Source organism: Henckelia pumila, chromosome 3, assembly GCF_033568475.1.
Source record: "Henckelia pumila isolate YLH828 chromosome 3, ASM3356847v2, whole genome shotgun sequence".
Lineage (NCBI taxonomy): Eukaryota > Viridiplantae > Streptophyta > Magnoliopsida > Lamiales > Gesneriaceae > Henckelia > Henckelia pumila.
In genome coordinates, this window is record NC_133122.1 from 61,037,274 (window position 1) to 61,059,792 (window position 22,519).

Genomic DNA, 22,519 nt, shown 5'->3' on the forward strand with positions numbered 1-22,519 from the left:
TCATCGAAGCAGACTCCAATAATTTCACAGAAATTTGGAGGGACTTCATGCGGGTTCGTGTCTCGTTAGACGTCCAAAACCCAATAAAGAGGAGGATGAAACTTCAAAAAAAGAGGGAAGATCATAGCTGGATAAACTTCAAGTACGAAAAGCTTCCTACTTTTTGCTTTTTCTGTGGAATTATCGGACATTCAGATAAATTCTGCGAAAAATTCTTTGATTGCCCGGATAAATCGATTGAGAAATTCTATGGGGTTTGGCTTCGAGCACCTACTAGACGTGTTCCTCCTGGTAGTGGTGCAAGATGGCTACGCTCAGAAATAGTCTCAGGAGACTCCGGCATAACATCTGGCCAAGTTGATGATCGGAGGGTGGCTTTGGCGGGTCAACATCAATCTAATACCTCGATTCTCCATGACCATATCTTGAATCATGGTGATGTAACAGGAGCAACAGAAAGTATGGGGATCAAAGAGGTTGACTTACGCAAAAAAGGCATTGAAACAGTTGACACCTACGTGGCTGACCATCAAGCACATGATCAGGAAAGTATTATTATATTTGATCCTAAACGTCGTCGAATAGAGGACCATCATGAAGAGGACCAAATATCTTTTGGGCCAATGCAAATGCAGATGGAATCGGGTCATTCGAGTTCAAAAAACTTTTTGGAGGCGGGCTCTGGTCACCAGGCCCGCCTAGATCAATGAGTACCATTAGCTGGAACTGTCGTGGGCTTGGCAACCCTCGCACAGTTCAAGAAATCTTGGGCTTTACGTCCAAGTTCAAGCCAATTTTGGTTTTTCTTATGGAAATTAAAACCTCTCGTAGCAAAGTAGAAAATCTTAAGCGTAAGATGGATTTTGAAGGTCTTTTTTATGTCCCTGGTCTCAACAATGGCGGGGGACTGGCTTTACTTTGGAAGCATAAGCATATGGCTAAATTATTAGCCTTCTCTTCTAATTTTATTGATGTAGAAGTCACCATCCCGGGAATGGTGGCTTGGCGTTTGACGGGGTTTTATGGGTTTCCTGAACGTAGTAGACGGTCTCAATCTTGGAATATGCTGCGTGTGCTTTCTCAAAGGTCTGCTTTGCCTTGGTGTTGTATTGGAGATTTTAATGACCTCTTGTCTCATTCAGAGAAAAGATGTAGAATTCCCCACCCTATTAACCTTATCAACGGTTTTCGGGAAGCAGTGAATGATAGTGGTTTGATCAACTTGGGAATGAAAGGCCACTGGTTCACCTGGGAAAGGAGTAGGGGCTCTGATATGTTTGTTGAAGAAAGGCTTGACAGGGCTATGGCCAATTCTTTGTGGATGAACGCTTTTAAAACGGCTGAGGTTAGCAACCTGGAGGTTATCTCTTCAGACCATAGTGCTATTTTCTTGAACATTGATTCCAAAATAATTGCGAGGAAAAGACGTTTTCACTTTGAAAACGCTTGGCTTCTTGAATCAGAATGTAAGGCGGTGGTTCATCATAGTTGGATGATTTGTGAAGGAGGAGATATTCAACATCGAATAGCTTCATATGGTAATCATTTGCAAATTTGGGGTGATAAAGTGAAATTTCGTTTCAAAAAGGCCATCTCTCATTGTAGAGATCAACTTCGTTTTTTTAAGCGTAGCCGATGTGTTTTGAATGATGATCGTATCGATGAAATCAAACGAAAACTCTCTTCGTTGTTGGCCCAAGAAGAGATATTCTGGAAACAGAGAGCTAAAATTTTTTGGCTTCAAGCTGGTGATAATAATTCAAAGCTTTTCCATAATTACGCATCCTCTCGCAAAAGGAAAAATATGATTATGGAACTCAAAGATCATCTCGGGAACTCTTGTTACTGGGGCCAAGGTATGGAAAAGCTTATATTTCATTATTTTCAGAACTTATATTCCTCCAATGGTTGCTTTGATGAACATATTATATCCCAAGTTTTGAGTCGAATAGATGATCAACAAAACCACATGCTTACTCGACCTTATGAAGAGCATGAAGTGTTATCGGCTTTAAGCTCAATGCACAAGGATAAATCTCCTGGTCCAGATGGCATGAACCCCGGGTTTTATCAAAATTTTTGGGACATCACGGGGTCTCATGTTACAGCAGCATGCTTAGACTTTTTAAACCAGGGCTATCTGCCTGACGGTATCAATGATACTTCTATTGTTCTTATTCCAAAGAAGAACCGTCCGGAATTTCCTTCTGATCTTCGCCCCATTTCTTTGTGCAATGTTATTTATAAGTTGGTGGCTAAGGTGATAGCTAACCGACTAAAGGGAGTGCTCAACTCGATCATCTCTCACTCCCAAAGTGCTTTTATTCCAGGAAGACATATTACTGATAATGTTCTCATTGCCTTTGAAATAGGCCATTATCTAAAGCGAAAATCTCAAGGCAAGAGAGGTGTGGCAGCTCTTAAACTAGATATGTCGAAGGCTTTTGATCGTGTTGAATGGTCTTTCCTAAAACATATGCTTCTTCGTTTGGGCTTTCACAGTCAATGGGTGGAGTTAGTCATGAAGTGTGTCTCATCTGTGCGTTATACAGTGGTTCACAATGGCCACGAGGTTGGGCCAATCATCCCGCAGCGTGGTCTTCGTCAAGGGGATCCACTCTCTCCTTATCTTTTCCTGATCTGTATGGAAGGGCTTTCATCTCTATTACAGGCAGAATCGAGGAGAGGTAGCATTCATGGTATTCAAGTGGCTCGTAATGCCCCTAAAATTTCTCATCTTTTCTTTGCTGATGACAGCTACTTATTCTTCAATGCTACTTCAGATGAATGTGCCAATGTCAAACGCTGTCTCAGGATATATGAGAAGGCTTCTGGACAAACGGTCAACTTTGATAAATCCTCTATTACTTTCAGTCCAAATCTGCCTAATGAATAGAAGCACTTAATGTGCGAAATTCTTGGGGTGAGGTATACTACAGATCATGGACATTATCTGGGACTTCCGTCAGTGATAGGCCGTAACAAAACGGAAATCTTTGCATTTTTGAAGGAGAAAGCTTGGAAGCGTATGACTGGGTGGAAAAATAAATGGTTGTCCCGAGCAGGTAAGGAGATCCTTCTCAAGTCAGTAGTTCAAGCTCTGCCCACTTATGTTATGAGTGTGTTCCTTCTTCCCCAAATGCTCTGTTCTGAGCTAGAACGCATGATGAACTCCTTCTGGTGGGGCAAAACTGGGCAAAGCAGAGGAGGGATGAAATGGCTAAGATGGGAAAAACTTTCGAAGCATAAGGCTGAAGGTGGATTGGGCTTTCGCAATATCCATGATTATAATTTGGCTCTTTTATCGAAACAAAGCTGGAAGCTCGTCACTGATCAAAACTCTTTAGTGGCTCAAATCTTTCGAGCTCGTTACTATCCTTCATCGAATTTCTTGGAAGCTAAGATTGGGTCCAATCCCAGCTATGTGTGGCGGAGCTTATTAGCCACTCAAGATCTTATTCGTCATGGTGCTAGACGTCGTATCGGTTCTGGTGAGCAGACTCTTATTTGGGGCACCCCTTGGCTTCCTGACTCGAGTAACCCTTTCATTGTTTCTGCTTGTCCTCCAGAGTTGCAGCAACAAAAAATTTGCTCTTTGAGGACTTCACAAGTAGGCGGCTGGGATATGGACATTTTGAATGATCTATTCGAGGAGCGCGATAAGTTACTAATCCAGTCAACTCCTTTGAGCAAAAATCATATTGAAGACAGGTGGAATTGGGGGCTCGATAGCAAAGGTTGTTATACTGTGAAAAGTGGATATAAATTGTTGTCTTCCTTTCAAAGAACAGATCCTGATAGCAATGAAATAAATTGGCTTCTTGTTTGGAGACTCAAGATTCCACCCAAAGTCCGCAACTTTATTTGGAGAACATTATCTCGATGCTTACCAACAAAGACAGCTCTGAGAGGTAGAAGGATTGATGTTCAAGAATGGTGTCCCTTCTGTAATCATGATCCCGAGTCTGATATCCATGTGCTTGTCCGATGTTCTTTTGCCCGCAATGTTTGGTGCCTCACGTCTATTGGGATCTTGGTTAATGCAGCAACTTCTTTCAGAGACTGGTGGACCTTTTTATCTACAAATCATTCTTCTTCTGACATTGAAAGTGCAGCCATGATTTTGTGGAACATTTGGAATGCAAGGAATGATGTGGTCTGGAACGGGTTTTCAAAATCTCCAACACTAGTCTATCAATCTGCTGTTGAAGTCCATCATCAATGGTTGCTAGCTAATCAAAGTATTGGTTCCTCATCATCTGCTTCTCTTCGGCAACCCAATTCTTCTTGGACTAAGCCTCCTATCAATTTTGTAAAATGCAACGTAGATGCTGCTGTCTTCAAGGACCCTCCTCGTATGGGTTATGGGTGTATCATTCGTGATTCTTCTGGAGTTGTCATCAAAGCTATTTGTGGTTGTTTTCCTGGAATTTTCACATCGATCATGGCTGAAGCTATGAGTGTTCGTGAGGCTCTCAGTTGGTTGAAAGAGCTAAATATTTCCAATGTAATCGTCGAATCGGATGCGCTCTTAGTCGTTAATGCTTTCCATTCTTCGGCAATAGATGTTTCTGGCGTGGGTTTATTAATGGAAGATTGTAGGTTCCTTGCGTCGGAACTACTCTCTTGTTCGTTATCTTTTGTTTATAGGTCAGCGAATCAGGCGACTCATAGGCTAGCAAGGTCGGCCAGATCTTTGTCTGACAGTGTAAGACAGGTTCTTAACTTGTCTTCTGATGTATTTGTTCCTCTTTGATTGAATGGATCTTTTGCCTTCGAAAAAAAAGAAATCGTTACGTTTATAAAATTATTTTATTTCAAAAAACGTACACTACTTTTCAAAATTGTTATGATATATATATATATATATATATATATATATATTAAAAAAGAATTATATAATACGCAATGCGTCCACGTGAATATGTATATATACTATAGTCTAAATCAAGAGATCCTTAGAGTAGCTATTTTTGGTGACTTCGTGTGAGATTATCCACTTTTCTAGATTTTTAAATTATTTAATTTTTTTTTAAATCCATAGCTATACTTCTAAATTTTTACATTATTGTTATATCACCCTTAAAAAAATAGCATTAAAATTCATTAATTTGAAAATAACAAAAAATATAATGTTTAAATAATTATTCTAACTATACAAATACACAACACGCGCATGGTTAGATAATAATCACTTTTGATTATTTTTAATATTTCTAAATAATATATGTGTTTGCTAATGTTGGTAAAATTGTGTTGATGTGTGTTTTTTAAATTACATATGTGCGTATTTGGTGTTAGAATATTTTTCAGAATATTTTCAAAAATTTTGTTGCCGATGACGAATAAAGATTTCCGCTGCGAAAATTATGGGGATCGTTCACGACTGTTCGCAAGTTGATGCTTTGGTTCATGAACGGATACATTGTTTGACTAAGAGTCATACTCGTTCAGATACGTCTTTTCATTCTCTATAAATAGAGGTGCATCATCAGATTCAAATGTCTTGAATTAGATTATTATCTTCATTGTATCCTGAGAGAGATCTTAAAAACATCTCTTAAAAGATAGCGTTTAAAACGTGCCTTAGAGTTCATCATTAAATCCTTTCTAAATTTACGAAATTCTTCAACATTTGGTATGGTTGATACGTAGACATTTGTTCTTATGATGGTTAAATATATAATATATGTATTTAGTAATGTTGGTTAAATAATGTATGTATTCGGTATTTTTTATATGAATGCGTTTATGTATTTTTTTATAATAATTATTATTGGTCATTTGCATGGAATAATAGATTACTTAGATGAAAAAATATATAAATGGTAAAATATATATTATTTTACCTATACTTATTTTAGGTATATTTATTTACTTTTGTTTTGATTTATTTTAAAATCTCAATACACAAATATATTAACATGTAAGGAGAAATGGAGGGTGAGCCGCCACGTAGGCATCGTCTGTTGTCTCTGACAATGGACGCTGCCATGTCCTGTTAGAGACACCAAACCTTTGAAAATATTATTAAGGGTGTGCTGTCTCTGACAGCATTTTATGGTTACTTTTGAAATGTAAATTTTTTTAAAATTAAAGTATAATAATGTGTAACTCAACGTGTAAAACTTCATGTACATGTAACATTATTTATCCATATATAATATATATGTGCGTGCGTGCTGAATTTAAATATTCTTCGAAAGACCCCGAAAATGTTCCCACAAAAACTAATCCTTGTTTGGTGTACACGCTTCTGTTTCAAGTTTTACACATTTAATAAATACTTTTACTAATATATTTTTATTATAAGACTGTCAATTTTGTAAGTTAATCGTCAATTTAACTCAATTCATAAAAAAATATATACTATTTTTTATCGTAGAATAAGAATCGAATTGATTCGTATGCGTGTGTTGCATCATATGGCAGGGTTTTGTTCATGCCCTGCGGGCGACGTGTAACTCCATGATTGGTTAAAATTAGTGGGTCCCATGTGGGGTTCACTGATTTTAACCAATCAAAATCCGCCACGCTTGTGGGTGGCATCGACTTAACCATATGGCAGATGTCCAAGGGCAAGTGAAAAGCGGTTGAGTCGATGCTACCCGCAGGGTAGTGCCCTGCGGGTGACGTGGCGGTTCATGATTGGCTAAAATCAGTGGGTTCCAAGTGAGATTTACTAATTTTGACCAATCATGGGGTTACAAGTCACCCGTAGAGTAGTGCCTTACGGGCGGCATGTACTAAACCGTGAAAAAGCATGCTTCACGACGGCCGGCCGCTAAATGCACTTTAATTTTTCCCTTTAAATTTAAATTAGTCGATCGTGGTGGGCATGCATTTCATGACGCTTCATTGTTCTATTTGTTTGCAAGCTTTTCACAATGTTCTTCTGTTTCAATTCGATATGAATAATTAGGATTTGTACATGTTGCCAACAGGGTACTACCCTATGGGCAACATGTAACCCCATGATTGGTAAAAAACAGTGGATTTTACGTGGAGCTCATTGATTTTGACCAATCAAAATCTGCCACGCCACTGTGGGTAGCATCGACACTTTCGAATAATTATATGTTAACGATAATAATATATGTTGAAAATATTTGTAATATAATCAAATGATAAGTCAAATTATTCTAAGTTAATTATAATCACTTAAATATTAATCATTCGTCTTGATGTTTTGGAGTCAAAACTATGTATGAACTAAGTTTTTATAATCACGATGGTCAACAATAAATAAATATATATATATATATATATATATATATATATATACTTAATTTTTTTCAATTAATTAATTGCCTAGCTAAGAGGTCTAATGATTTTTATATGTACTATATATATTGTTGATTTATACTTGACATTGACAATAAGTATCTGTTAACTTCGACTTGAATGTCAGTATAATTTGAAACCTTGATTCTAAACTAACTCAGCGAGCATGCTGCTATAGTGCTATTGGACATCACTAGCTATTTCTAAAATTTTATTTTACACCATAAAAAAACATAAATTCAGATATAAATTTTAATTGGGAAAATTACGCTAATAAACACTTTCTTTTAACTTAAAACTAGATTATCCTTCATATGAAAATCTTATTTCACACTAAAAATTAATATATGATATCGTACTATATATAGTTCGAGGTTAAAATTCTTTAATGGTATATGTATGAGTCAATTGGTTCTGCCGTCCAATGTATACATTATTAGTTAATAATTGATATTGAATAAATAAATATAGGATTAATTCATTGAAGTATGCGACCGAGGAACAAGAGGAGACGCGTTTTGAATTGATAAATGAAACTTTTGAGCTGCCACTGATTAATTTAAGAGTAGACTAAGTAGGGAACAAACAACTAACATTGGATTTTGTGGTTGCCGCCTCCACACATATATATTGTCATTTGGGCGTGCATTTGAATAATGGAGACCAAATTATAACTGGATTTTCCAAATCGAATCAATCCAACTTTTTCCCATTGAATTTTTCCTAAACATATCGAGTAATGGAGACCAAAATATCAAACTTTACTAAAATTAAACCAGATCTTCAAAGCATACAAGAGTCATGTTGTTTTGTGTTAATTGGGTAAAGTCCCGTCTTGATCTGTATAACAGACTCACCCGAAAAAGTATTCGTAGAGGCAAAAAAATCACTCGTGACAAAAATTGATGTAACATTCTCTATTACATCGCTAGTTAATTTCATTTGTTAAGTTTCTGTTGATACTGCATGATCTCAAATGTTATATCATTTTGCACAGAAGAATTTTTTTCCCTTTGTAGAGATAATTGAGTTCTTAACTGCTCACTTACTTCTCCGAATCGGATAAGGGATAATAACCTTATTAATTGTACTTAATTTTTTTTTAGTAGTGATCATCACCAATTAACTTTTCCTTGAAGAGAACAAATAAAATACTTTGCAAAGGCGGTGCCACCTATATATATTTTTCAAGTCTCCAAATATATTTTCCTCTATATATAGCCAATGCTTTGCCTGCATGCTCTTCCATATCTCCATCCCTTAGAACTCCATTCTAGCTCCAAAAACAATGGTGGTGCCAGTTCCGATAAACCGCGATCATGCTCCGACGTGCGTGGATGGAGCTATAATTAGTAGCAGCATTCCAGTTATAGATATGAGGGGGGAAAGGTCAGCTGTGTGCGGATTAATGGTGAAAGCATGCGAGGAATTAGGGTTTTTCATGGTGAAAAACCATGGAGTTTCGAGTGATGTCATCTCCAGAGTTGAAGATGAAGGAAACAAGTTCTTCTCTAGGCCTTGGTCGGAGAAAATGCGCGCGGGTCCCGCGACGCCCTTCGGTTATGGTTGCAAGAATATCGGCTTCAACGGGGACAAGGGAGACCTCGAGTTCCTGCTCCTCGAAGCCGATGCTCTCTCCGTTTCTCTGAGATCGAAATCTATCGCTCCTTCTGATTCTAAAAGCTTCAGGTATATACCTATATGTTATATATACTCGTGGAATTTCCGTTGGTCGTTAACAAAAAGTGTTTGGTTGAACTTATTTTACTTGTTCTGCGATTGTTCACACGTGGTTGGTGGTCAATATCAATTGGATTGATGGTCGTCAATCTGAGTGACAAGTTGACGTATTTTATGCTTCTAATTATTTTTTAGTTATGCTACACGTGTTACATGCACGTACAGTTATACGTTGACTTTGAAATTACAAAATTATTTCGATTGCAGTAATGATTAAATATTTTTTTTATTAAGATAATTTTATAATTTCAAGAAGTGTAACGTACCAACGTATAGGTCATGCATGGAGTTATTATATATTGTTATATTTATTTTCATGGGTACAGTTATGCTGTGAATGATTACATTGAAGGAGCAAGAGAGCTAGCATGTGAGATTCTTGACATATTAGCAGAAGGCTTGTCTCCCATGCAGGCTTATAATGAAGAGGGCATTAATCTAATAAGAAACCTCATTCAAGATGCAAACAGTGACTCTTGCTTTAGGATCAACCACTATCCTACAATCACTTCTTCTTCTCCAAGAATTGGATTTGGGGAGCATTCAGACCCTCAAATCCTCACTATATTGCGAACCAACGAGGTAGCGGGGCTCCAGATACTGTCCCGCGATGGCAACTCTTGGATGCCGGTTCCTCCTGACTCCGATAAGTTTTGCGTGTTCGTAGGCGATGTTTTTGGCGCTCTGACAAATGGGAGATTCGTGAGCGCGAGACATAGGGCGGAGATAGCGCCGAAGATGAGTAAACCGCGGATGTCCATCATATATTTCGCGGCGCCGCCTCTTGAAGCGATCATTTCTCCTCTTCCTCAACTGGTCTCGTTCGAAAACCCTAGTAAATACAAGCCTTTTACGTGGGGGGAGTACAAGAAGACTGTGTATTCATTGAAGTTGGCTAATGATCGACTCGACCTCTTTAAAAACTCCGACTAATTAATAATAGATATATATGATGAATATGATCAATTTAAATATCGATTTGATCAAATTATATATGATATTGATTGGTAATCCAAGAATATGTATGCTGCATGCATTGAGAGTATATTTTACCTATATTAGTAAATATTTTACGTAAATTTTATATATTTTTAAAATAATGTGCTTGCATTTTATTTGATTTGATTTGGATATTTATTGTGTTATTAATTTTATAATAAAATTGTATTTATTTTGTTTTTGTTTTTGTTTTTTTGTTTTTTAGAATTGTTTTAGAAGTTGTGAACCTTTTATTTTGTAAAAAAAGATATTTGTACATTTCTCTTGGAACCTCACTTGATAAATAGTATGAATGCTTTATATGCCACCCGAGAAAATTAATAAAAATATAGAACCATGACATGCATGCATGTTGCACCAACTACGTACATGTTCAACAACTATACAATTAACATTAATAAGCAAATGAATTATTTTTTTACTCTATCGTAAATATATAATAATAGCATTTTCAATAGCATTTTCCATTTAGAGTAATTAATTTGAATTTTTAAATTTTCAATAGCTTATTATAAATTAAAATCAATCTAAAAATCATGAGATTTATATATATATATATATACTAAATCATAAGTCTTAATTAGAATTTATTATGGTTTCTAAATCATTATCCTTATTATTTATTTCGTCAAAAAATAATTCTTATTATTTATGTATAACAAGAAAGATCATTTTAATATTACATTTGTGAACATGCAAATTTCATGTAGAAACATAGTGTTTTTTTAACGTAATGTAGAAACATAGTTATTCTAACTTTGACACGTAATAAATAATTAAATAGCAAGAGAGCACCTTATATAAGATTAGTTACCACTTACAAGTATCCCATAATCTCATTAAAAAAAAAAACCGGGAGATTTTACCATCTTTAAAGTAGTATATATATATAGTGCATTTAAATATGAATATTTTCCGTAACAAGTGAGGTCATCTAAATAAATGTGGATCTCATAATTAAATATATATCATTAGACACTGTCTTATAACAGGATTAATGTCTTTAGAATTACGTCTCATATACCCATAAACCAACGGAGTATTATATTATTCCACCTAATTATTATGATTGGATCAATAATTGTCAAATTAATTGATAATTTTTTTCTCTACAAGTATCTATCAATTAATTAATTAGTATTGGTCTTCACTCATCAAATTCGAATGAGTACAAGCACATAGAAAAATATAATGCATGATTTAAAAAAACTAAATACGTAGGGAAAAAAATGTAATTCACAACTTAAGCGTACAAAATTGTTATATCAAATATGTAATGGCCACCAATATTCCTAGTAGTATATATAAATATAATGACATAAACCTCCCCGCATTTTTTAAAATTGTGTTTATATATGATGTAATGCTATACACATCAACAATAATTTGTGGACTTCGAAGTTCGAACATAAATTATACCAATGTACATATAATGAATTTCGAACATAATTTTTTTTTAGAACAAATTGTTAGAGAAATCCAAAATTACTGTATAAAAAAACTTAACTAATAAAAAACAAAAACAAAAACAAAATTATACCAATGTACATATATATAATGAATTTCGAACATAGCTTTTTGTAGCTTACGCAAAGTTATTCGATCAATGTCAAAAGAAGGCCCAGTGGGTTATTTAAAAGGCCCAAATTACTTTATCCATTAATTACTCAGCTCGCCGAGGTGGTTACTACATACGCCACAGAACAATGGCTGCCAGTACAAAAGAGGGAATTGGAAATGAGGAGGAATTTGTGTACAGGATCAGCACCGCCGAGGAGTGGGAGGAGCTCCGGCGAACTGGCTCCACTTTTGGTGGACATGTTGACAAATCAACTGCTTGTTTTCACCTCAGCATGCTCCATCAGGTTTCTTCATCTACTTCTCCTTACCTCGAATGATTTGGTTAGGTTTTGATAAACACTGTGTGTCGGATGCGTGAGTTACATAAATAAGTTAAATAACGTTCTAATTAAAGTAAAAAATGGAAATAATTGAAAAAACAAATTCCCGCCCGACCATATTCCGATCGCTGTAGACTATGGGTTGAGTAATCTGCTCGAGTTAGGGATTTCATAGGGGTTCCAACGCTCATGGATTGTTAAATCTTAATCTTGATTGAAGCATATTCTATCGTAGTTTTGAACTTCGCTTAAATTTGAAAAATGTTGATCAGTTTAACTTGAGTAATTTGATTGTGTATATGAATTTTTTGTTTGTGGTTTGTCAGTGGGATTTGTTCCTTTTATCAGTTTTGTTTATATGAAATTGTCTCTAAATCTTCTTGTTCCATAATGTTTGTTCATTGAAAGTATTTAGTTTCGGAATAAAGTACTAATCTTTTAATATACACGGGTTACGTCCTCCTTGGACGTCAAAAGATTTGAGTTTAATCATTCTTTGGAGGGATCTTGTACCAGGACATTCTTTTAAATGGAATCAAGAAACTTGATTCAAGAATAATATTGTTCTTCATGTGGATAAAAGTTGGAGTGAATAATATTCCTGCCCAAGTTGGCATAGACAGAAAAAGCAGATTCAAATACCATTTATCTTGAATGTATATCCCTTATGTTTTATTTTTCCTCGTTTCCCCATTTAATATTCTACTGTTGGAAGACAATTGGCTGCTGAAATTAGTGTTGATTTGATTGAGAGAAAACGTTAATACCAGGAAGTTGTACTGCTTGTTGCCAATAGAATGAAATCCGTGTACTGATTGAGAGGAATAAACTTACTAGCAAATTCTATGAAGTTAGTTGCATATGGATTTGGATTTGAGAAAAGGATTACAAATGACTCCATTTTGTAGGAATCTGAAATCCATTTTATTAGGATATAAAAAAGTTAAAATATAAATCGAGGGAAAGCATTCTGTACTCATTATCTTTTGGTTACAACCAACTATTTTAGTATAACATGTTGCTAAATTTTCAGCTCTATGGTGTGTGACTTTTGATTACTTAAAATATGGACATTGGCCTTTCTTTCATGTTCTATTTTAAATTTTAGGTGATCTGGCTAGTCATTTGGGTCTTTGTAGCTACATCTGGGGTTTCATTCAGAATCCTTGAAAGGTTCAAAGCATATTACAATTTTGACTCGCAGGTGCAATCGACTTTACAGAACTTTTTTTTGAATGTAAAGGAGGATCTGTACCTGCTTCAGGTTGATGTTAAGAAGGTAACATTACTTTAAACTCACAATAACTCAATAAGTGTTATCGAGACCAGACAGCATTCACATGTGTGGGTGGATATGTGCATGTGTGTGCGTATTTTGGGATATAACAAATATAAATCGGTGGATGCAGCTTGGGAGCGGCTTGATTTATGAAGCTGTGGATGATGAGTCAAATATTAGGTTTCCTCATTTCTACGGTCCGTCACGGAGTTTCTGTCCCTTACCACTTGATGTTGTGGTTAAAGCAGAGAAGCTTACTCTATGCGATGGCAAATTCAAATGCAGCAGCTTCATCATTTAATCGTATCTCTGTGTGTGTGTATTCAGTTATTTAATTTGGTGATTCAGACTTTGGATTTGGATCCATCATCTGTAATAATATCATTTGGCTTTTTTACTAACCCAGTGCCCAACTGTCCTACCTGCCTCAATGGAAGTACTTCCTTTTAAAAGGGTTGACCCCGAAGGGGACCCCATTCCACATGAGTCAGAGGTCCATTGGCTTATGCGGGGTTTAAATCGAGGGATGTGCACGAGTAGGCAGGGACCTGAGGGAGGGAACAACATGGTTCAATCCCCAGAGCATATCCCCAAATATTTCAATGAGGAATATGCTCCACACGAGGATCGAACCCGCAACGCTGGGAAATTTTTTTCCACGTAACCTCGGGCCTTACCAACTTGCCTATGCCTCTGTGGTCTAATGGAAGTACTTCCTTGATGGGAAGAAGAGTGGTGTCAAAGGTCCTTCAATAACTAACTAAGGTGTGTTTTTATGAAAGGACTTTAAATCCACGAATTTCGAATATATTGTACGGTTAACAATGAAACAATTTATCAAAATTTTAATTTATAGTGTTATTTCTTTGAACAAAAAAATAAATTTAAATATATTTAAAATATTTTCATCCAAACACAACTTAATTGTATTTATTTGAATCAATTTAGGTTTTTTTCATGTCATTTTAGTATTTTCTTGCTTTCTGTATACATAACCGCTATGACACCTACTACTTGGAGTGTAAGTCAAGACTGTCAAGTCATATCTGCCCTTATTCGTTTCCGATTTGTTTATTTTATTGTGGGATAGGAATTAACAAGTAATAATGCATTACTATATTAGTAATGGAAAACGCCCTTTATTTAAAATTTACACAACAAATTTATACTAATTAATTTGTGGGTCAGCGGTTATTTAAAATCAAATTAGACATTTTCTTGTCACTTAATAGTGTTTCTTCTCTCTTATTTTTTTTTAGCAAACACTGAATCGTATTTGTATGAATACACATTTCATACCAATAATTGATCTTTTTGTCATACGTTTATGAACAAAAATTAATTGTAGTTTATGGAAGTGAATTTTAATTTTGTTTTTTAAAGAAAACATATCTTAGCAAACTATCCTTTCTTTTTCTTTGTGTTATATGAGTTGATGAGTTCAGGATGGAAATAAAATTATCTTTGATAAATTTACTTATATAACAAGATAATCTTAGTAGATCATAATAATTCATAGTGAAATAATCCCTTTGAATATATATGATTTTAATTAGAGAATTCAAGTTAATCAATTGCTTCAATAATGCATGCAGTAACATGACAAGAATTGATCCAAATGATTCGCACCACTAGGAGCTTGTTGAATTCACAAAACATATACCCTACCACTCACAGCTCACTCACTCAAATATTTTAACTCATTAATTGAATCAATAAGTGTTCTTGGTTTTTGTTATCACCTCAAATTTCTCAATGATTTTGCAAGACACAATGATTTGATTGCTACTCCAAAGACAATAAAAAGAAAACTAGTATAACATTTCTAAACCAAAAACAAAAAACATTTTTTTTTAAAAAAAATAAGAGAAATTTCTAGTTTAAGTGGCGGCCTATCGTTTGAAAAAAGGTAGAAAGATACCCTCCATTAAAAAAAATGAATGGATCGGAGCCTAGCAAATATAATAATTGATTATTAATTTGTGTAATAATTAATTACTAAAGTGTCATGATTCATGACAACCTAGAAAGTGAAGATGCATACAAAGTTGACGGATCTCATGAATCATTAGTAATTAGTAGTGCTTATGAATGTCATTCAAACTCGTTTGACTAAGTGTGTGTACACATACAAATGACCACCGCAATGCACGTACGCGTGGCATGCCTATCGTTTTTCTAAAAAAATAAAAATAAAAAATAAAATTAGTTTGGTCAATTTTTGTAATTATTTCGTGCAATATAGTATTTTTGTAATTTTCGTGGGATGAGATATGTAGTATCAACATTTTATATAATTAATGTGTAAATTAATTGAGCAATATGATTAAATTGGTAGGAGTCAAAAAATAATTTGACAATTCGGTATTTTTTGTGAAGCGAGATTTTATCGACATATATATTATAGAATTTGAGCAATATGATCAAAATTGAGCAAGAATTAAAAGAGATATGAGTGGAATAATTTAAAATTAGGATGAGGTAATGTACATTGTTGAATCAAAAGAGATTCCCTTCTCAAGTACTTTATATCTTTGGAATTGATTAATAATAATAATAATATGTTTGTTATTAATAATAAAAATAAAACAATTTTTTGTTGTTCACGTACTCATATTTTAGGTGAGTCTCATGAGTTGATCAACTCATAATCTATACTCTAAAGTAACCCAATTTTTTTTTTTTTTATTTATAAAACACTTAGTAAACAATCTTATTCTCCTATGCGAGCGAGTCCAAAAATTTTCGAAAATAAAGATCTTTCACTGTTATTAATCATATATTGATGTTTAAACATACAAATAGAATTCTTTATTTATCATCTTATGCATATAATCTCACAATAACAAGTGATTTAGGCAATCAATTAAAATTTTAACATTATAATTTTCTTTTCTTCATTGGTAAGGAAAATTTCTAAAGAATTTTTGTTATGTTTATAATTTTTTTCTACATAAAGCCAAAAAATTTCATTATATTTAATTTGAGAAACTTACCACAATTTTTTTATTTTGAAGATCCTATTTTATTAAATTCGACTCAAACCCCGACCTCAGGTGCGATTAATTTGTATTTTGCTCATGTAGTCTTATATGTTATCGATTAATGTTGCGAAATTAGGTTTAATTTTCCTTTATGAAGTTATGATTGAACAAAAGTTGAACGATTTTCCACCGTTCTTTTGGTAATATGATATTGATGCATCGACACTTACCATTTTACAGACGCAATTATTAATGTCAACGTATGAGTGTAAAGTTTTGGACTTTGGAGACTTATTGATATAATATGCTGGACGATGGGTACGAAGTAGCTAGTTTTAATGATAGTGTAAAATTAAACGAGCATATATAATCACATGAGTAAATATTAAAATAAATGGTATAAATATTTAGGTTATCATGTGACAAAACTGATTTTTCAAGTTACAATTCCCACCATGTTCAAATAACGAACATGTAAGTTTGCATTGTGAATATCTTCCTCTTAATTTATATATTTGTGGTTGCTTCGAATTTATAATTATATTATACGTACAATATACACGTAACACGTGTGATTCTATGATTAGCTAATATAATAAATAAACAATGAAATTAAAGACATAAACAAAGTGCATCATTCTAATTTCATGCTCGCGTTGTAACAAATTTTATATCCACGACAAAATTATTAGTCAACCACATTTGTATGGCCGGCCCTACGCCAAAGTAGTAGGGATTGGCTATACAAAATAGTGAATTTAATTATTTGTGAATAGTGATTATAATAATATAATTACAAGATCAATTATTTCACGTTGATTTTCATCGAAGAGTCACGGTCGTTAGTTTCATTTTAAACAAACAAAAAAAAAAAAACAACTATTGAAACTAATACGATACGGCCAATTTGTTAAAAGTTTCGTTGTTGATAACCTTAATGATCATTGAATTAATTTTCATTTTCACATTGTAGTTATTAAATTAAAAATATTTGCTCTTAATACAAACAATTTTTTTTAGAATAAGGGAAATCCAAATCAATCCCGTTAAATGATGAGATAAAGTGGCAATTTAGCTCATTCTTACTTGGGAGCGACGTGCATGATCATGTCTCAGCTAGTTGAAATAAATTTTTATTGCTAAATTTATTGATTTGAATATACACCGACACATATCATTAGGAGTTCAATTTATATATACTCTGTTATAAATATTGGCACCACTATTTTTTTTAAAACGTAAAACTTGTAATTTTATTGATAAACATCATTCGGTGCAAGATTTATTAGTCAACTACGAAAAAACTCAAATCCAATAGAAGAACAAACAAATTTAGTTAATGAATGACTCAGAGTATTGGCCGTTCTCTTAACATGAAAAAGTGAAATTGTCCAAGTCCGAAATACGAGAAGTAATATCTGAAGCACAAAAACCCACATAACTAATAATTAAGATCACCGCAAAGCTGCGTGACTGTTTGCACAACCAGAAATGAATCCGAGAATATAATCACATGTTTGAAGTCTTTAATTACTCGACAAACCCATTTCAAATTTTTTGCCCAAAAAATTAAAAAAAACTCCAATATTCATGTGGAATAAAAACTAATTACTTTGACTTCAAAAAAAAATTTAATTACTTCAATATCATTACATTTAATATAAAAAAATCAAAACATATATATATATATATATATATATATATATATATATATATACTAGGAAAGTGCACGTGCGCTGCACGTGGATGACTAATGGTTGAAAACATGATCACGAAATTTAGATATTGTCTAAATCCATTTAATAATACTATTTTTAGGAAAACGCTGTGCATTACAATAAATCATATATAATACCTATCCAAATAAGACACTTTTCAATCCGTGTTTTTGTGTGATCTTGATGTAAGGACAACTCTCTTCAAGTAAAAAAAAAATACTTCATTCGTCCTAATTATATAGACCTATTTTTTCACACGGATTAAGAAAAAAATATTGGGAAACAAATTCTGTACAAACTCCCCATTCTATCCCTATTTAATGTATTCAAAAAATAATTGCACAATTTTCAAGATATAGTTATGTTGGAAATCAAACTCTAGAATTTCGGTGATTACAAAGTCAAAATAAAACCAAGTAAATAAATTAATCGGACTCATCAAATATTAAAGACTAAATATTTCTACGAAATTTGCCAGATCAAAGTATCGTGATTAAACCAAGATACAGATCAAGCTCCACAGATCTTATTACACCGGATCGATTGACACAAGATCAAATGGTCAACAACCAGATCGAAGCTTCATCAGGAATCTATCCGTTGCTGTAATTGAAGAAAACGACAAAATCATTTAATGATAATTTGAACGTTGATCGGCATTCGCTTTAAGTCAAGATTTGTGAGCTATTTATGAGATATGCTGGCAGCCCAATATCAGAAATTGTTGGCGGCTCACTGTCTACTTTTGGAAACTATAAATACTCAAGCATTTCGAAGATTCAAGACACGAGACCAAGAGTGAAAATTACAAAGCAATCAAATTCAAAGTCGAAAAAGCCTTCACTCAATATACCAACTCAGATACTTATTTCATCAGATCAAAGTCTCGATATTCTGAGTTAGAACACAACACAGATCGATCAAGCTCAAAGATACACTTCAAATCGATCCAGATCAAAGCTACAGCTTCCCAGTTCAAACCATCGAAGCATACTCTATTGCTTCATCTTGTAAACTCTAAGTAGAAAAATTTTTTTACTTCGAGTTAGAGTATTGCTAGGAGTTTCTATCAAATGATTGATTGGATTGGATTTGTACAAAGGAATTGTATAAGTCAAAGTCTTCTAGTGGAATCCTTCTGAAAACAGAAAAAGGGGTGACGTAGGAGAATTCATCTCCGAACATCCAGAAACAACTCTATCTCTTTACTGCAATTATTTCATTTCATTTGCATTAGTACTATTAGGCATTCAATCTGTGAGAAAGATTATTTCCGCCTGACTTGCTCAGATCTTTCGAACAGATCAAAAGTTTTAAGTAAACGAAACTTCTGTCTGACTCTTACAAATCAGATCGAAGTACTTGCAAAATTTTATATTGTGTATTCACCCCCCCCCCCCCCCTCTACACATATTTTGATCCTAACAAGTGGTATCAGAGAGGTTCTTTCTTATCACCTGAATCGTCTCTTAAACTATGACATCTTTAGTTATGACATCGTTTAGCAAAATTCCTATGTTTTCAAAAGAAGATTATGATGACTGGAAAATTCGTATGCAGGCACATCTATCAGCACTGGATGATGATATATGGTTCATTGTAACAGATGGACCAATGAAGATTATGAAAGTCAACACTGTTGTTGCTATTACTGAAGGTGCTCCTCAGATGATAGAAAAGCCTCGATCTGAATGGACTTCTGAAGATAAAAGGAAAGCCAATCTTGACAATGTTGCCAGAGATATTCTATACAAAACTCTGGACAAAAACATGTTTAGCAAGATCAAAAGCTGCACTACTGCCAAAGAAATATGGGAGAAACTCACTCAATTATGTGAAGGAAATGATCAAACGAAGGAAAACAAACTCATGGTGGCTATTCAAAAGTTTGACAATATCAAGATGAAATCAGGAAAAACAATGAATGAATTTGATGAAAGATTCAGCAGCATTATGATCAAGCTAAATGCACTTGGAAAGAGTTGCAGCAATCGTGAAGTAACACTCAAAGTCATGAGAGCTCTGCCACGAGAATGGGATGTAAAGACAGTCGCTATGATGGAATCCAAGGATCTCAATAAGATCGAACTACATGATCTATTTGCAGATCTTAAAGCTTATGAATTCGAACTGGGAGTTCGAACTGAGGAAGACACATCAACTTCACAAGTTACCAAAGCTCTCACTGCAGCAGATGAAATTCCAGCAACCAAGACTGCAGAACAAATCAGTAGCGATGCAATGTCACTATTTGTAAAGAAGTTTGGAAGATTCATGAGAAAGAATCACAACAGTTTCCAAAGAGCTAACAGATCAAGCTTCAAACCAAAAGAACCAGTTGAAGAAAATCGAGCTTGTTACAACTGTGGAAAAGAAGGACACTTCATAGCTGACTGTACCAAACCCAAAAAGGATGAGAAAAGAACATCATACAAGAAGAACTCAAGAGAAGAAAGGAAAAGATTCAGCAGGAAGAAAGAACAAAAGGCCCTCTTAGCAGATGAAAGCAATAGCAAATGGGCAGAATCAGATTCCACCTCATCCGACTCAGAAGCATCGTCAAGTGAAAGTGAAGATGAAGTTGTCAAATGTCTTATGGCTAATAACGCTGGCATTCCAGACGATGGAGAGGTACTTGACTTTACTTCTGATGAATTTAGTAAGGAAGATCTTATCAATGCATTAAATGAGATGGTTAATGAATATCGCATGCTATCTCTTAAGTTTGATGAAGTCAGAACAAATGAAAAGAGCACAACAGATAAGTCAGATCAAAGTAACTCGAATGAGTATACTGGATCAGACAGTCTAAGAGCTCAGATAAATTTGCTAATGATCGAAAACAATGATATGAGAAGCAAGCTACAAGAAACTTTATCTGAAAATCAGAGATTAACAGATCTAGTAAACTCTTGGAATAAAGCATCGATATCCTTAGATAAACTTACCGTAATGCAAAAGCAAGCTGGAGATAAATCTGGCTTAGGCTACAACACAAATGAAGAAAGATCATCTACTCCAATCACTCAATCGTGTCTGTAAAATAACAGCTTAAAGTATATGAAGTTTGTGAGATCCAGCACGATATATGAACCAGAGATCCCTATGACATATTCAATACCTCATCAGAGCAAACTCTTACACAGAGGGCTAGGATATGTTGAGCCAGATAGATCTAAGTTAGGATGGACTAGATCTAGATCAAATTGGTCTAGAAATAGTTCTGAAAGACAGAGAACTTCGTCAACTCAACATAAACCACATTCTAACAGCTCGTATAGAAAGTATTGGAATTCAAATGGGAATAATCGATCTGATCACAACACTTGGCACACACAGCACAAAGCACAAAAGTCATCAGATAAATATGTTATTCCCAAAGGACAACATCATGGAAAGCCTGTAAGGATAATCCAAGTATGGATTCCAAAGGGATTAATCCAGCGTGGACCCAAGTAGGAATGGGGACCAAAGTTATTTTACTTTCTTTTTGTAGGAAAACAAGGGCGAATTGATCAAACAAACAGTGTGGTATCTGGATAGTGGATGCTCAAGGCATATGACAGGAGACAGAAGAATGTTATCTGAATATATACCAGGATCAGGACCTATGATTACTTTCGGAGATAACTCTAAAGGTACAACCATGGGTAAGGGTAAGCTTATCCATGGAAATATTCATATTAAAGATGTATTACTCGTAGAAAATTTGAAATACAATCTGATTAGTATTAGTCAATTGTGTGACTATGACTACTGCGTAGAGTTCCAAAAGCACACTTGCACTGTAAAAGATCAATCTGGACTAATCATTATGACAGGTGAAAGAAATGGAAACACTTATAAAGTCAATTGGTCGGATCAACCATTCACTTCAGTCTGTTCGGTAGCAGCAAAAGTGAACCAAAATTGGTTATGGCACAAGAGACTCAATCACTTGAACTTCAAAGCTTTAGCCAATCTGAGTAAACATGAATTGGTTACAGGTCTGCCTAAAATCGAGTTTTCAAAAAATAAAATTTGTTCTGCCTGCCAACTAGGTAAGCAGATCAGATCAACTTTTAAAAACAAAGGATGTAAGTCATCCTCCAAAAGCTTAGAACTATTTCACATGGATTTTTTTGGTCCTATACGAGTAACAAGCTTAGGGGGAATGAAGTACACCTTGGTTATTGTTGATGATTTCTCAAGATTTACTTGGGTGATATTTTTAAAATCCAAAGATCAAACTGCCACCCAATTGATTAAACTCCTTTTAAGACTTCAAAATGAGAAATCTCAATCGATTGATAAAATTAGAAGTGATTGAGGAACCGAGTTTACAAATCAAACTCTGTATACTTATCTTGAAAATCATGGAATCAAGCATGAGTATTCAGCAGCTAGAACGCCACAGCAAAATGGTGTTGCAGAAAGGAGAAATAGAACTCTAAAGGAAGCTGCTAGAATAATGATTGCTGATTCAGGTATTTCACAAAAGTTTTGGACAGAAGCTGTAAACACAGCTTGTTACACTCAGAACAGATCAATGATTAATAAGAAAGTTGGAAAAACACCTTATGAGATCTGGTATGGTAAAGTTCCAGTGATATCATACTTCAAGGTATTTGGTTG

At 34.3% G+C, this 22,519-nt stretch overlaps 3 protein-coding genes across 4 annotated transcripts; all 3 read left to right on the forward strand.

Annotated features, from left to right (window-relative positions):
• The first annotated feature begins 8,572 nt into the window (after positions 1-8,572).
• On the forward strand, positions 8,573-9,957 carry LOC140888840 (gibberellin 2-beta-dioxygenase 6). Its single transcript, XM_073296544.1, has 2 exons — positions 8,573-8,973; positions 9,351-9,957. The coding sequence occupies exons 1-2, from the start codon at positions 8,573-8,575 to the stop codon at positions 9,955-9,957; spliced, it is 1,008 nt and encodes a 335-aa protein (XP_073152645.1).
• Positions 9,958-11,723: 1,766 nt separating this feature from the next.
• On the forward strand, positions 11,724-13,643 carry LOC140892778 (uncharacterized). Of its 2 annotated transcripts, none has more exons than XM_073301771.1 (3): positions 11,724-11,888; positions 13,033-13,203; positions 13,334-13,643. In XM_073301771.1, exons 1-3 carry the CDS (start codon positions 11,730-11,732, stop codon positions 13,502-13,504), a joined length of 501 nt encoding a protein of 166 aa, XP_073157872.1. In that variant the 5' UTR covers positions 11,724-11,729; the 3' UTR covers positions 13,505-13,643. The 2 variants fall into 2 exon arrangements, with proteins under 2 accessions (XP_073157872.1, XP_073157873.1); XM_073301772.1 differs by having other exon boundaries at positions 13,129-13,203.
• Positions 13,644-19,774: 6,131 nt separating this feature from the next.
• LOC140888841 (uncharacterized) lies at positions 19,775-20,947 on the forward strand. The gene has a single exon (XM_073296545.1). It carries the CDS (start codon positions 19,775-19,777, stop codon positions 20,945-20,947), a length of 1,173 nt encoding a protein of 390 aa, XP_073152646.1.
• The last annotated feature ends 1,572 nt before the right edge of the window (positions 20,948-22,519 follow it).